Source organism: Pocillopora damicornis, chromosome 3 (genome assembly GCF_964200805.1).
Source record: "Pocillopora damicornis chromosome 3, jaPocDami1.2, whole genome shotgun sequence".
NCBI classification, from domain to species: domain Eukaryota; kingdom Metazoa; phylum Cnidaria; class Anthozoa; order Scleractinia; family Pocilloporidae; genus Pocillopora; species Pocillopora damicornis.
Window position 1 is genome coordinate 19581201 of NC_142672.1, and position 15850 is coordinate 19597050.

General features: G+C 37.5%; 2 protein-coding genes across 2 annotated transcripts in view; both read left to right on the forward strand.

Moving 5' to 3' along the window:
* The window catches only part of LOC149048711 (gamma-aminobutyric acid type B receptor subunit 2-like), a 13584-nt gene extending 6089 nt beyond the window's left edge, over positions 1-7495 (forward strand). Inside the window, exons 6-14 of the mRNA XM_089199534.1 lie at positions 256-480; positions 1013-1249; positions 1515-1567; positions 4163-4295; positions 4873-4983; positions 5177-5299; positions 5830-6168; positions 6677-6806; positions 7338-7495. Coding sequence (XP_089055660.1) covers positions 256-480; positions 1013-1249; positions 1515-1567; positions 4163-4295; positions 4873-4983; positions 5177-5299; positions 5830-6168; positions 6677-6806; positions 7338-7495 — 1509 coding nt within the window. The remainder of the gene's footprint in view (positions 1-255; positions 481-1012; positions 1250-1514; positions 1568-4162; positions 4296-4872; positions 4984-5176; positions 5300-5829; positions 6169-6676; positions 6807-7337) is intronic.
* Positions 7496-10510: 3015 nt separating this feature from the next.
* On the forward strand, positions 10511-15850 carry LOC113665325 (uncharacterized). Its single transcript, XM_027181004.2, has 3 exons — positions 10511-11564; positions 13603-13837; positions 14751-15850. Exons 1-2 carry the CDS (start codon positions 10673-10675, stop codon positions 13833-13835), a joined length of 1125 nt encoding a protein of 374 aa, XP_027036805.2. The 5' UTR covers positions 10511-10672; the 3' UTR covers positions 13836-13837; positions 14751-15850.

The window sequence follows — 15850 nt, forward strand, 5'->3', positions numbered from 1 at the left end:
ATGTGCGAGTAATTTTCCACAAGGGCTTGACTTCATTCAAAGGACTTGCGAATAAAAAAGATCTAGATTTCTGCTTTTATGCCTGGTTGAGTCGATGTTTCGTTCATCGTTTCCAGTTGGAGACCGAATATTTTCTTCAAATGGTGGGGCTACTAGAGAAGAGCATAGGATCGACCCCTTTCCAGGAAGATGTATGAGTATTTTCTTTAAATGCATGATTTTGATGCTCGTTAATTTAGTAATTTCTTGCTATAGGTATTCAAAATGGGTTTGTTTGGACCAGGGTTTGTTTGGATCTTGCATCCAAATGCTGGAAACATCGACCTTTGGGTTTACTACGCCACAATTGAAAGATTACTTATGAATCGGTCCGGCCTTTGCACTAGAGAACAATACCAACGAGTGGCAGAAAGAATTTTCATACTCGACAAAAACATCACATATCGCAGTAATGAGAATACAACTACTGCCTCAGGCTTGGTAAGAGTCATAAAATAATATCTAGTGACGACGGACCATTATCAGAGTACTTTAAATTAAAGTAGTTTCATTGGTGTAAATAGTTTTGTTTAGTGCATTGAATGGATAATAAATTTCACTTTTTTATCCACTTATTCATGGACAATGGACACACTTATTTCAAGTAGTAATTCCTACATTGATTAATCGATTGTTTAAATTATTGACTGATTGATTTATCGACAGACTGACTGATAGTTGACTCTTTTTCATTCATTCATTTGTTCATCCCTTACATCGACATTCTCATTCGTTCAATCGAACATACCCAATCAGTCAGTCACTCAGGCTGTAAGTCAGTTGGCAATTATCTATTCTATCACACTTCTGTTTTCTTTCATTCATTCAGTACCTCGTGCATATCATATTGATCGTTTGAATACTAGATCAGTTATTCATTTTCAAATATTTGTTTATGCGTTTATTGACGTATTTATGCCTGTCTAAAGTGAGCATCATGTCGCTCAAAACTTTATTTTCTTTACTTTTGTAGACTTTAAGGCAAATATTTAATACTCCAGATGTGGGAGCCTTAAGCAAATCACAGAAAATCAAAATGACCATTGCGTTTGATACAATGTGGGGCGTTATGCTGGCTTTGAAAGAAAGCAGTAAGGAACTGCCAAACTCTATGCCTCTGGAACAGAATGTGAAAAGTTTCCTTGGAAATGCTCGAATAACGAAAACCATAGAACTCAAATTACGTAATGTCAGCTTTGAAGGACTCACGGTAATTTGCAGTACTTTACTTCTGCATGATCTTAACAATGTGTTAAAATGTGAAATTTGATGGGAATGATGATTGTTACCTTTCACGAGAAGATGTTTCTTCACGGACTAGTGGAAAAATATTGAAGGTCACGTAAATAAATATTTTTAGACTGTTAGGCATGCTTCGCAATTGCGAGCAAGCTGAGCCAATTTGCATCCTTGCCCCTTAAACGAATGAGGAAAGAATACGCTGTCAGCTCCGTTACTTTTTCTTTCACACATAGGGACCTGTTTCATTTACTAAGAATGAGGAAAGAAGTGGAATCGTAATAATAAGGCAATATCAAGGTAAGAGTTCGCGTCAAAGAGCAAGGAGAAACTGGGAAACCAGACCGAATGAAAAAGTATGAAAATGACATTCTTACGTTTTCGGAATGTGTGTTGTTTGATACCATCAACGAAACACAAATAGTAGCAGTTTTCAAGGTCTGATTTGTTTAAAGGTGGTATCTGTTTTAAGAACGGTGAAATGAGCTACTTCTCATTATAATGTTGTGGATACCGTAATAGAAAGTTTTCCCTCGATTTATGCAATGGAATGCACTTGCAATACACTTGCAATGCTCTTGCAATGAACTTGCAATGTTCTTGCAATGCACTTTTAACACACTTGCAATGCTCTTTCAATGCACTTGTAATGCACTTGCAATGCACTTGTAATGCTTTCCAAAAAAGAGACGAGTCTGTAAAAATGTACGAAGGAAAAAAGGGAGGTGAGAGAGACATTTCGTAGTGCACCTTGGGAAATTATTGTTTAGTTATCTCTACCGTGCCATAGAAAATACAAAGGCTAGCATTGTTAATGTGATTTGTGTATAGACTTCATTTTTAACTCCTCTGAGCGACGCCCTTCTTGTCTATGATCCTGACCACACTTATGAAAATATATATATTACTCATTTCGACAGCCGATAGAACGGCACTGGTTCCCATTGGCGGGTACCACATAATACAAGATAAATTCGTGGTATATGATGAAGTTAAAGACTCTTTGTGGAAAGGTAAAGTTTAGTAATAATTAAGCATTTGCTTACTACTATTCGTGAAAGAAAACAAACAGAAAACGTTTTTTAGTATCAATTCATCACCGATAAGGGAGAAATAAAAACCAAAAAAAGATACTAATTGAATGTATACAGGCGAGGTATGCTCCAAAAGGCAAAATACATTTAAATGATATTCAATTGTTTTCAAATGAGTTAAAATTCAACGACGGACGTCGCCATTTTCAATCTTATTTCGGCAACGGCCTTTATGATGGGACGAAATAAATTCTTGCTTTCCTTTTGTCTCTTGGTGTTTTGTTTGAATAAATTTACGTGAACAGAAACAGTTTGACAGTGGCTATGAGCCGGTATACACGGAAAATGAAATGTGAAAGTGTGATATATCGTTGCTACAGACCTGAAATCTCGTTATATCTTTGGTTATGGCAACTCAAGCCCCTTCTATTTGGTATAATTTCGGAATGTCCATCCAGTTTACTTCCTACAACGAGTTTATGTTACTTGCTGGGGGATTTTGTACGGCCGACGTTGTGTGAAAAGAAAGTTGGAAACTTATTTTGTCATGTCTCTTCTAAGTAACTCTGCCGATTACTGTCAACGGAGAAAGGTATGGCCTCGCTTGTATGGTTGCTATTTTTGAGCTTGCTTGATGCAGAAATAGCGCAGTGGTCCAGCGCTGTTTATACTTCATTTCCTATTATTATGCTGTGCAACTTAAGCGCCAAGGATGAAACTTCATCTCGGAAGCGATTGTGAGATCGAGTCCAAGTGGAAGCAATTTGTTTTGTTTCATTTGTTTATCTATTTAGTCTTCTCCAAAAGCATATGCTTTCTTATTTCGTTGAGAAAGTAACCATTTATTGTATAAAAGTCTGCACTCGAGAGAGCAATAACAGAAGTGTAGAGTGTTTTCTTCTCTTTTTCCTACCTCTTTGAAAAAGATAAGGAGTTCTCGTTTCAGAACACAAAACACATTTCTTGAGTGTTATTTTTTGCGGTGGTCGAGTATTTAATTTCGGTATCAAATGGAATTTATACACGAGGCCTTTGAATCCTGAAATGTAAGATATTTTCTCAACAAGCGCTCATTTGCGCTCTTTTCTGTGACGTTATCCTATCACACTACTTTCAGATAATCATCAACCTATGGATCACTCACAGAGGGAACTAGAGTTCATGAAGATTCAAGTGCCATTGATAGCAGCTATGTGGGGGTTTGCAGCTATTGGAATAGCCTGTTCATCAGGTTTTTTGCGTTTCAACATAAGAAACCGTAAAAAGAGGTGAGACACGAGACGGAGGTTAATATTTTTCGTTTGCCATTCATGCATTTCAAACTTCGTTTGTTTAGATGTATGATCAAATGAAAGGCGACGGAATGGGATCATATTTTGGCATGCTCAGTGATGGAAGTTTTCAAAAGTGTTAGCATCTAGATAGAAGTATGGAAATTCAAACTTTCCTTTTTAACTGAACCTGGCCTGAGGCTTGAATTGGCATGTTAGCCTCCGACCTGTAAATAAGTTATTATTAATAGTCCAACTTGAGATCTGAAACTCGCCAGAGCGGTTTAGAACTGACTTCAATAGCGACAAAAATAAGTCAAAGAAACAATTGAAAGGCGTGGTCATTCATTTTTATTTCTAACCTTTTTCTTTTAAAAAGGCAGAGTTTTCAGACATATTTTGTATGTACCCCTGCACTGTAACATACACAAAAGGCTTTTTCCAGGATATAGACCTGCTGTGTTGAAGTAGTGTCGGTGTGAAGCTCGAACACTTTTGTACGGACCAAATTACCTTTAGGAAGAAATATCTTTCGTTATTGTTCATTAACTCGTCACGCGGTGTCTTCATCTTTTCTAGTGTTATCAAGATGTCTTCGCCAAATCTCAATAGCATCATCGTTATGGGTTGCATGTTGTGTTACGCCGCCGTAATTTTGATTGGACTCGATGCGAGGTTCCTGTACTTGGAGGAATACACCTTCATTTGTAATGTAAGTCTGGGCAGTGTTGCTGACTGTGTGTGTCAAACAACCTTTAAAAACTAAAAATGTTACAAAAATTTTTATGTTTCACGAAAAATGCCCATTTCAGTTTCCTTTCGCTTGACAAATTATGATTTCGGATCCCCAGTAGCGGATTAACGGAGGTGGGTGTGGGGAGATCCAAACCTTTACCTTACAGACCCTTGGGTTTTTTACAACTTTTCCAACACCACAATTCTTGTAACGACTGCATCACTACTCAACAGGCCAATTTATTTTCTTTATTCATTAAATGACCCGTTAGTGAGAAACACACGAACCTAAGTGCCAGGTTTCATGGAGGTGGTACCCTAAAACGGTCCGCCGCTGCTTCTTCATGCGAAAAAGAAGCATTGACCAGCCTTTAAATAAACTGGCGCTCGTCTCTCTTTTCTGGAAAAAGGCGACATAATGACTTGTGATGTGTCACCGAGTGAAGGAGGGAGGGAACTGCCCTTGAATAATAATCTCTCGTAATGGTTGTATCTGCTGTTACAGCCAGGAGATCGCCATTAAAGATAACAAAAAATTTGATCTTCGCTGGCAGGCCCGAAGTGCAGTGTTGTGCATTGGATACTCTCTCTCATTTGGCGCAATGTTCAGCAAAACCTGGAGAGTTCACAAAATATTCACGGCAGGGTTAAGTCGTGACAAAATGGTGAGAAATCTTACCTTTTTCACTCTTTTTTTTTAATTTAAGTAATTGGCGCGGAATTCAGTAGAGTGAAATGATTTCAAACGTTTAAACAAGTCTGCGAGGGCCTACATCTACCGCTCTTCTAACACCACCTGGGTAATAGCTAACCTGTAGATTCAAACTTTAAAGTATATCATCACGTTCTTCATTTCAGGCAATCAAGGATAGCCATCTGCTAGTTACTATAGCAGCATTGCTGATGATCGATGTGGTGTTTTTGTCCTCCTGGATTTTAACAGATCCGCTCCAAGCTAAAATACTAGCGTTTGAAGAAAGGGTGAAAGATTTCATTTTTAAAACGTGCATTAAAAAATCGACCGAGAAAGATGAAAAATTTTAATTTTAACCATGGAATGATGAAAAATGTTATTCGTTTTTGTTAAGAGTGAAGGGCAGAAAAAAATTTGAATCCGCTACGTGAAATATAAATCCCGGATTTGCTCTCCGATGCTCTATCGAATGTTAGCGAGGCCATATGTATGTATAGCTTAGCTTTGTACTCGAGCTCTCCGTAACTCAGTGGTAGAGCGTCGAAGGACAATTCCAAAGGCTTTGGGTTTGTTTCTCTTTTTTCAAGATCACCTCCTAACAGTGGCCGCCTTTTTTGAAATGAAGACTGTCTTCATTGGCATCACTCTGCAATGAATACTTAATTCTATGCAAGGTGTTCTTTCAGAATATTTGGATTGCTTAGGGATAATTTTCGGGACGTATTGGTTACACAAATGGATGGTTGCGATTTGATTCATTGGGAAACTGTTTTAGTTAATTTTCTAAATCAATTTCATTATTTGATTATTTATTCAGGCTAGCCAGGAAAACCACATTGTTACTATCCCAGCGTTGTATCAATGTACTTGCAGATACAAGACGTATTTCCTTGCGGTCGTGTTTACCTATAAAGGCTTGTTATTGTTCTTCGGTATTTTCCTTGCCTGGGAGACACGCAATGTTTCTATTCCTGCTCTGAACGACTCCAAGTACATCGGGATGTCAGTTTATAACGTGTTCGTTTTGTCCATTATTGGTGCGTCTGTGTCTCTGGCTTTTGAAGGATCTGTGCACCACGAGGCTCCATATGCCATTTTATCAATGTGCCTTATCATGAGTACATCTGTCACTTTGCTTCTGGTGTTTGTGCCCAAGGTAAGAATCTTGAACTTTCCAAATTAAAACCTACCATGAACACCCTTGACTATAAGGGTTCTGGGATTGACTTGATTTTGCCCATGTTAGATACATCAAAGCGTCGACACATAGCAAACGCAATTGGTAAACTATTCAGTTGAAATGGATCTTTATACCCTCCTGCCTGTCACCTATTGTAAAATAAAAAATGCCATGTCCAAAACCTCCACGCAATGTTTCCTGGGTTGATTCCGGTATGGTCCTTTCGAAACGGAATTTCATTTTGCTTTTAAGGCCACTGGAAATTTTTATTTAGTTTTTAATGAAATATAAGGTTTGATGGCAGAGGCAACTCCAGGCAAGAAATCTATGCAACAGTTGATGAGAAACCCAGCACCATTAAGATTTTTATTGTTTCATAGTGGAGTCGAGGAATATGTCTAAAAGACTGATAAACCTACTGTATTTATGTAACATGAGAAACATTATGTTCATCGGATCCAGAAGTTCACAACGTTTGTTTCAGATTTACCAGTTCCATGCCAAGGTAAAGGAAGCGACCCAAAACATTCGTGTCAGTGAATTGATGGAGGGGCAGATTTTGCAGTCTATTTGTAGAGCAACACAAACAGACCTCGGCGTATCAGAACTTAAAGGTAAAAAAGCATTACAAGTCCGTACTTGCCTTGTGCCTTATTTTTCAACACTGGTCAAGAAAATTACGCAAGATTCGTTGAAATTGCTCTCAGGATGCCTTCGTTAGACTTTTCCTACGAACAACTGAAAGACGCCTCGCCTTTCTACCCCTATTCCTAAACGTGTGCATGACGATTTACCCTATCATTTTTAAATAGCTTAATTCTGCAAAAAACTGTTTTGCTACTTTCAAAAAGAGGTGCACATGGAATTTTTCTTCCATGGGCTCTTGCTCCTAGTCTCATTTTGGTGGGCATGTTAAGATCTCTCTCTACTGTTACTTTCCCCTTTCAAACATGTTTTGACAATGCACCTCACTTGACTTCAATAAAACGAAATAATTAGGTATGTCATGGTCAAGAAGGCACCAAGTGAACAATCAGCCTTCACAGAAAGAAAAACACGAAACCGGGAGAAAAAGTGTGATTTTTTAATTGTATTTTTTTATTGACGCTTGTCAATATTCCTCCTTGTGTTTTTCTCCTTATTAGCTGAAGCAGATGAAGCCTTTTCTTCGTCAGACGAAATACCTCAAGAAGCGTCAGACGAAAAAAATGGCTGTGGCATTCAACCTGTAAAGTTGATATCAGAAAGGTCAACGGGCCAAAAGGATAAGGCTGCAAAGACTCCTGGGCCAGTCACAAGTTAGTTCTGAATTTAAAAGGCAAAAACTTTCATTCCACGTGGAAGCCTTTCCTCTTTTTCCCATTATTTCGACTATAAACCCTTCTTAGTTTATAATTATGACTTATTGTAACTTAAGGCTAAACTTTCGGATTTCAAAGACCGCGTTATTGATATCCTTTATTCTCTCTCTGATTTTCATTAGGTTTTGTAAATTTAGGATAGTTGACTGCATAGTAAAGTTATCGCTAAGTTTATTGTCCTGAAATTTGTCGAGACACCAGTAGAAAGGGGACAAAGTAAAACCTGATGCCAAGCTTACAGCTATGTATTGTAGAGTGAATCTGACTATTGGGAGCAAATCGTAAAGCGGGGTATAGTTTATTTATTTCTACCACCTCAACTGTAATAGAATTCTGAGATTGCTTTCGAGCAGGCTAATATGAAGTCATGACGGTGTTCTTTTTCAAGTGAAAATGCGCTACAATAAAGTGATGAATAAAAAATTATCCTATGCACAGAACTGTGATTATTATATTTGGTTTTAAGACCTTCAGGTAGTTGCGCTGATAATATTCTGTTTCCTTCATTGTTTAAGACCCCTATTCTGAGATAAATCAAGTCTCGAGTTAACCTAAATGTGGATTTTTGTCATGGAGAAATGAAAACTTAGTTCAATTCAAAATCCCCTGGATTAGCTTTAGCCACCTTCTTGAACTATAGTAGTCCCAGAAAGTTCTCGTAAGCAGCTCCATCCAGGATTTGCGAAATTATAGCTCAGTCAATAACTAACTTGAATACCGCTCCTGGCGCACATTTCTACAGCTTTGCGTAATACGCAAATGTTGGTTCATAAACATTTTTCTCTGGACTTACTAAAAAAACACAGGAATTAAAGAGATTAAGGCACCGTCAATGTGAATCTATCGAGGATAATTTTTGTTTTCAAATACACTATTTACCAAAGAATGCAGACAAGAAGAAACGTCGTGGATAGATTCAATAAGTGATGAACAAAATGAAAATTGGCTGTGATTATATGAAAGTCATATATTTGAACTGCGGTAAAGACGTGAATAGGAAAGCAATCTTCGCAGTTATGAACACTTCTTAAGCAGTAGTGAAAAGAAGACCTGAAAAAAAAAAATCAGGCCTGTACGATACGGGATTTGAACCTATGACCTCTGCGATGTAGTGCTCTACCAACCGAGCCAACAAACCAACTGGGAGCTGGCCATTGTGTTGGTTCGAAATAAACCCGTGGAGTGGTGAATAAACGGCTGTGAATATATGAAAGTCATATATTTGAACTGCAAATAAAGTGCGGATAAACTGTTATAACTGTGAAGATCGCTTTCGTATTCACGTCTTTATCTGCAGTTCAAATATATGACTTTCGTATATTCACAGCCGTTGTGAATATGTTAGCATGTTTATCTTACTTCATATACACTGATACACAAATGATACACTGTGAACTCGAATTTAGATAAGCTATGTTAAGTGTACGTGACTTAAATGTTCACTTAATTTCGCCTCCATTCTCCGTCTCTTTCCCTTCGTCTCTGTAATTTTTTTCCTTAGATCCCTCCAGTTGTAAGCCCTCTACATATGCAGCATTATGGGACCTATTTTATATATATTATACATATCTCGACCATATCATGTGATAGCTAACCATCTTCCCTCTGCTCATGGATATGCCGATGATACACAACTTTATCTGTCGTTTGAACCTAATGGCAGATCTTCGCAAGACCACGCCATAGCTTCTGTAGAGGCCTGCATCTCAGATGTCCGTGCATAGTTGATTTATTACCGTCTGTTAATCAACGATTCGAAAACTGAGTTCTTAGTTGGTGGTTCCCGCCATCAATTATCAAAAATCTCAATTGATTCCATCACCGTCGGTGATTCTACCATCCAGCCTCTCGACAGTGTTCAAAACTAGGGTTCCTGGTTTGACTCCAATATGTCTATGTACATTCACATTGGTAAGATCTGCAAGGCTTTTCATGGCTTGTATAAAATTTGCCAAATTAGGAAATTCCTTAGTCCTGAGTCCACGAAGACTCTTGTTCACGCATATGTGACTTCACATTTGGACTAATGTAACTCTCTTCTCTTTCGCGTCCCCAAGTACCAGACAGATCGTCTTCAGAAGGTGTTTAACGCCGCTGCTCGATTAATCTTTAGGATTCCAAAGTTTGATCACATTTCGTCCGCCTTATCTCATCTTCACTGGCTTCCTGTGACTTATCGCGTTCATTTTAAGTTGTTACTCTTAGTTTATAAATCTCTCAACAATCAAGGCCCACAATACATTCAACAATATCTGCAGCCACACTCCATTTCTGGTCATCACCCACGTTCCTGTGACCAGGGCCTTCTTAAGATCCTAAGAACTAATTTTAAGACCTTCGGTGATTACGCCTTTGCCCGTTCCGGGCCACTTCTGTGGAACAAACTGCCGCTTGAAATTCGAAATAGTCAGAGTGTAGCCATTTTTAAGTCCAAGCTTAAGACACATCTGTTCAAGCTGGCTTATAACTTGTTTTAACATTTTTAATAGTTTTAGCATTTTAATATTGTTCATATTTTTATCGTTTAATCGTTTTAATATTTTTATAGAATATTTTGTTAAGCGCTTTAGAATATTTTCATAATTTTAGCGCTTTAGAAATGTAAATCATTGTGATTATTATTATAATTTTTCTCACAATACTCTGTTCTCCTGTACCCTCTCCTTAAGAAATAGCAATAATAATAATAATAAAATTAATAAGTAAATTTTTACATTTCTCAATATCAGCCTATAATTCTTTATTGCTATATTAGCCTGGATAAATCTTACCTATTTCAATCAAAGTCAACGGATTTTTAAATAAATTTTTTTCCTTAACAAACATATTAGTATTGTATTTACATTTAAAATTTTAATGTTATCGACATATGTAAAAAATAGAGAATTATTTTGATAGGTAAATAATAATTATAATTATAATAATTAAAATTTCAGAAACTCGCTAGCGGCCGAACAACAAGGGGTGGTCGCTAAGCCAAGTGTTGCTCCTAGCATATGGCTGCTACACCGTTAGCAATAATGTGTGACTGTTTTCTTTAGCAGTGTTGTTTCTGAAACAACAGTTTGCTTAAAATATTCCAACAGTTAGGAAGACTGTTCACTTAGTGACTGTCTGGTATGAGCTCCGATGAAATTCCTGCTGCAAACTCGATATCTTCGCTTTCAAATTTGGTCGATACTCCGAACAATTCTGATGTCGATGGATTGGATCCCTTAGCGCTCGGGGCATCTGAAGAAGTCAACACTTCCACAAATGTTGAAACTGTACAACCAGAAGCTTTAGGCCTGCAGAAGAAAACTCCTCTGAATTCTCCTTTCGTGTACAACGAAACCCCTAAAACGGCGACCGTAGTGAATTTGAATGGAGAACATCACTTGAAAGATACAGAAAGAAACGATTATGCCAACTGCGATAGGGCTAATGGCAACGAAAATGGAACAAGCCCTAATGTGACTGATACAATTATTTCGACCACTGTAGTTTCCGAAGGGATTTCGCTCGACTCAGCTCGCGGAATTGTTGTCTTGGAACAAGTTGCTTTGGAACAAATGAATGAATTAATCGCCGTCTCATCTCGGATACAAGATGACAGCTCTACAAACAGTGAAACGTTCGAAGATTCTCGCTTTAGAACTCATTTTCGAAGTGATAGTCAGAATTCGGACGGTTCTTCGACAGAATTAGGCATCACCAGCAAAAGCACCCAACAAAAGTCATTAGATTCATCCGCCGACCCATCCTTCTCAGTAGAGTTCGACATGAGCAGATTTGAAGATCTTGATACTAAAAAAATTGCCGAAGCACTCACAAATGAACTAAAAAAGTACTCTATACCCCAAGCTGTTTTTGCACGCAAGGTTTTGAATCGCTCTCAAGGGACTTTGAGTGATGTTTTAAGAAAACCGAAACCTTGGAGCGAATTGCGAGGAGGCAGAGAAATATTCCGAAAAATGAAAGAATGGCTCGATTTACCAGAGGTGAAAAGAATTCCACAACTCAGGGCAGAAGGTAAGAAAGACACTGTGAGCGTTGGAACGATGTTCAGGGATGTAAAAGGGAAACTGAATACTCTATCAGAAGATAAATGTAGAGAAATTCATCCTCCAATGGCATACGGTTTTCCCTACTTCCGTGTTTTTGTGAAACGCTTTGTAAAGTAAATGTATCAATGCAAACTTATTGTTGAAACAGAAAGGGGCCTGTTAACTAATTTACATTATATTGGCAGAATGAATTTTGAGTGAAAAAATTCTTGATGCTTAGCATGACACAAAGTTCATGACTCTTGACATGTGTTTGAGGGCTTCTGCCCTCCAAATGACCAGCAGCCCTACACTTTTGATAAATAAATGTGACCACTCGAAGGAACCCCAACCAATTCGAGGGTGATTGGAAGTGCTATGGATTCTTTACTCTAAGCTCAGTGTAAACCAAGGAGTAGATTTAAGATTTAGAGCACTTTTTAACTGTTCATCAAAAGTGATCTTGAATGAATTGCTTAGCTTGTTTTGCTTTACTTTGCCCTGTGATTGGTCTAGAAAACTTCCACAACCTTCTCAACCAACCAAATGCAAAACTAAACCCAATATCAACTTGGTCGCATTTCTGTGAGTCCTCATTAGGTAATTAATCCTTTAACTCCCATGATCTAATTGATAATTCTACCTTTAGCTGCAACGCATTTCCTTGTAAATAAGTTATGAAAATTTGGTGTTTGATAAAGATAACAACTTCTGCCTGATAAGTTTTGGTATTCTCACCACCTTTTGTTGGATAACATTTGGATATGATAGGGAGAAATTACATGTTAATCACCCCTGGGAGGGAAAGACTTAAGGATGATGTTAACCTTTGTTCTATTTGGTACCTTTTGGTTTTGATAGTCAATTAAAGGTCCTCCATAAAGGTATCCAGGATTGCTTGCTGATGTTTTTAGTGTTAGCCCTCAGATAAAGGGCTAGTGCTGGAAATGCTTAGGGTTAAAACCCATTATAGTGGCCAATTTTCATCATCAACTCAGTGGACAATACTAAATTACCCTGACCTATGAAAGGGTTGTCGTTAGAAAATGGTTGGCAACAGAAATCCACCAGCAGTCAAACCATTTTGTGCTGGCTAATTGAACAGTGATCAAAGACAGAAAATAATTATTTTTTAACTAATTCTAACATCAATGTCTGGCAAAAAAGTTACTCAAGTATGTCCCACAATGCTGGAAATTGCATCTCATAGAGAGTATCAAATTTCAAATCTTTCCAAGGGAGCATGCCCCCACACTTTCTTTGAAGGGTGTGCTGCTCTGCAACATGCCTATTTAGCTGCCTACTAAGTTCAGATGATACATCTACCACATTGCAATGGAAACCCTGCTTATGATTTTTTGAACTGGCTAGTTTACTTTGATTTGTCAAATGTACCAGCAGTGTAAGACTGTCAGTCAGCTAGTGTGTTGAAAACCTTGACCTGCTGTGTACCATGGTTCATTCAAGCACAGCATATTTGTTGTACACCTACAGAAGGTGATATTAGATCAAGATGAGGACTTTTGCTTGACAAGTTTGAGTAATTTCATTACCTGTTTGCTGGATAATGTACAGTGTATGGATATTACAGGGACAAGGTGCAGGTGTATTTTAAAGGGTTGATTTCCAATGAGTTACCAAGAGAGAATCTCATCTTACAATATGGATACAATATCATGCAGACTAGTGATGAGAGCAAAGAAAACTATCAATTAGGGATTATAAGTTGATCCAATATCAAATTCTCAAAAGTAACATCAGAAGAATTGTATGGAAGAGAGTAAGGAGAATTACTAAAGAGATCTTGGAAGTGAAAAGGTTAACAATCCTAAGATTTGATTTGTTATTCTCCCTTAGCCTTCTGAAGTCAGTTACTTAAGAGAATTTGGTGTTGTACATAGAGAGAGAGATACATTTTGCATGTGGTCTCTAAATGATGAGTTTGTTTATTCTCACAAGTTACGGACTGAATACTGAAGTGACAATATCAGGAGAAGTTACACATGCTGCTATTGTCTTTGCAGCTGCTTTGGAACTTGATGCTAAAGCCAGGAGGGAAGAAGAGACTGGTCCACCAAAAAAGAAAACAAGGTTGTATTTTACAGACTCTCAGAAAAGAGCACTCTTTGCAATTTTTAAAGAAACTAAAAAGCCTTCAAAAGAGATGCAGAATGCCCTTGCAGAAGAACTTGGGCTCGAGAGAGACACAGTTGCAAACTTCTTTATGAATGCCAGACGTCGACATCCAGAATTGTAGAGGTAAACTGGTAATGACTGTGTTCATTGACCTCTTGTTAATATTCCAAGGAGAAAAGTAAGATTTTAGTTTATTTGGGTAAAAAGTTTTCTCATGCATTAAGCTTGAAATTCAGGGTCTTTGGCACAAATGTGCTGACTTTATACACTCTATCATTTCCTTTCCTTTTACTTCCTTCAAAATTTTTGCCTGGGTCACGTGGTTTGTATAGTTGTATATTATTTCAGCCTCACCATGCTTCTCTATGCCCCAGGCAAGCTTTACGATGTACATGAAGGTCATTGTTGACAAGCAAAACACCAGCATGGAGGGGGGAATTTGCTTAGGTGCAGAAGTGCCCCAGTAGTTTTCCATCATTCCACGGCATGCACATAGACAACCTCCAAGCAATATTTGCTGTGACTTTGCTCATTTCCATCAACCAAGAACCCAGTGGTGGGTGATGTGATTAAAGACAAGGTGTTACTGTACCAGTGATGTCTTACTAGCAGTCAATACTGCGGCCTGTCACTGTGACTCAGAATTGAAAGTTAAATGAAAGACTCTTGTAAATCTCTGTGCTTACTTGACCTTTAATAGTACTAAGTTTAATATTGTACATGAATAAATTACACACTTATGTTCAGCTGAAAACTAGTGCATTCTCATTAAACACAGGTGCAAAGTTGTAACGTGCACAAACTACTCTTGATTTTCTGTAATGGTTTTTGGATGTACATTATCAGCAAGTAATAACATGATGTCTCATGCAATTTGTAAAAAGCACTTGTAAATTTTTCAAAGGCTATAAACTGTACTTGCTCTGTGGGCTTGTACAATTTTGTTGTCTTTGAAAAATTTAGCTGTGCTTACCAACACCAAATTGCACTCAAAATCATTTTATTACCTTTTCAAACAGACTTTTTTCTTTTTTAGGTTTCTGAATAAGAATTCTCAGTTAAGTCATATGTGTACTAGAGCTGAAATGGTGGAGAATCCAGCTTTGTACTGTAAATGATGGCTGTAACAACCTGTTGGTACTGCATCACATGTGTGTGTTCCACTCTTTGGCTGTGTGAGATACATGAAAAAAACGTATTAATATGCCAGTGGACATTGAACTGCAACTGGAGTGGATAGTTCATCAGAATTTAACAAACAAAGAAAGATAAAATGAAAGAAAAAAGTACACTTTAGTTTTGATTTCACTACATGTATAACTAGAGAGAAAATAACAGTGTAGTTACATGTGCAATGTTTCTCATTGAAAAATGGGAAAATTTGTAATTGAAAAAAACATGCTTGTCAGACAAAGCTTATCCTAACCTTTCCATGGGTGAAACAATATTACATGGTTTTGCATCTAATTCACTTAATATAGTAAACTCTCTCTTCTAAACCTTGTACATGTACCTCCCAAGATTTAAATGATAATTCAATACTATTTTATTTGAGAATTTGGTGTGAGATCAAATGGAATCTCTTGCTGCTGTGATTGGGTGAGTCGCACATGCATAGACTTCCCTTTGGCCCTTCAAGACAGTGAAAGGTTTACTGAGTGCCCAGTAGACAGACATCTACCTTAATTAAAAAACAGTTGCATACTGTTCCCTGCTATTCATTATAAATATTCAGAGAGCTATTTCTTTCTCTTACTTAACTCTATGCAAAGTGAACTTCTTTCTAAGGTGGACTTTTAGTGCCATTATGACTTCGATCATTTCAGAGAAAGTTGATTAGATTTCGGCAGAAGAAGTGTCAGGTTATCCTCTGGATACTAATTTCACTGTCTGTTTTTGTCATTAAGTACGAATATCCTACAAAAAATAAGACTTTTGTTAACCCTTTAACTCCTATTAGTGACCAAGACAGAATTTCTCCTTACAATATCAATACGATATCAACCAGATAAGTGTTGAGAATTAAGAAAAATATCAATTTGGGGATAATATTCAATACGAAATTCTCTGAAATAACATTGTAAGAATTGCATGGATGATAGTAAGGAGAATTACAAATTTGATCTTGGAGTTAAA

Coding starts and splice junctions, on each gene's coding strand:
- LOC113665325 (XM_027181004.2), top strand. CDS start 10,673: ATGAGCTCCGATGAAATTCCTGCTGCAAACTCGATATCTTCGCTTTCA. Junction 11,565..13,602: donor TCCACAACTCAGGGCAGAAG/GTAAGAAAGACA, acceptor TTGTCTTTGCAG/CTGCTTTGGAACTTGATGCT.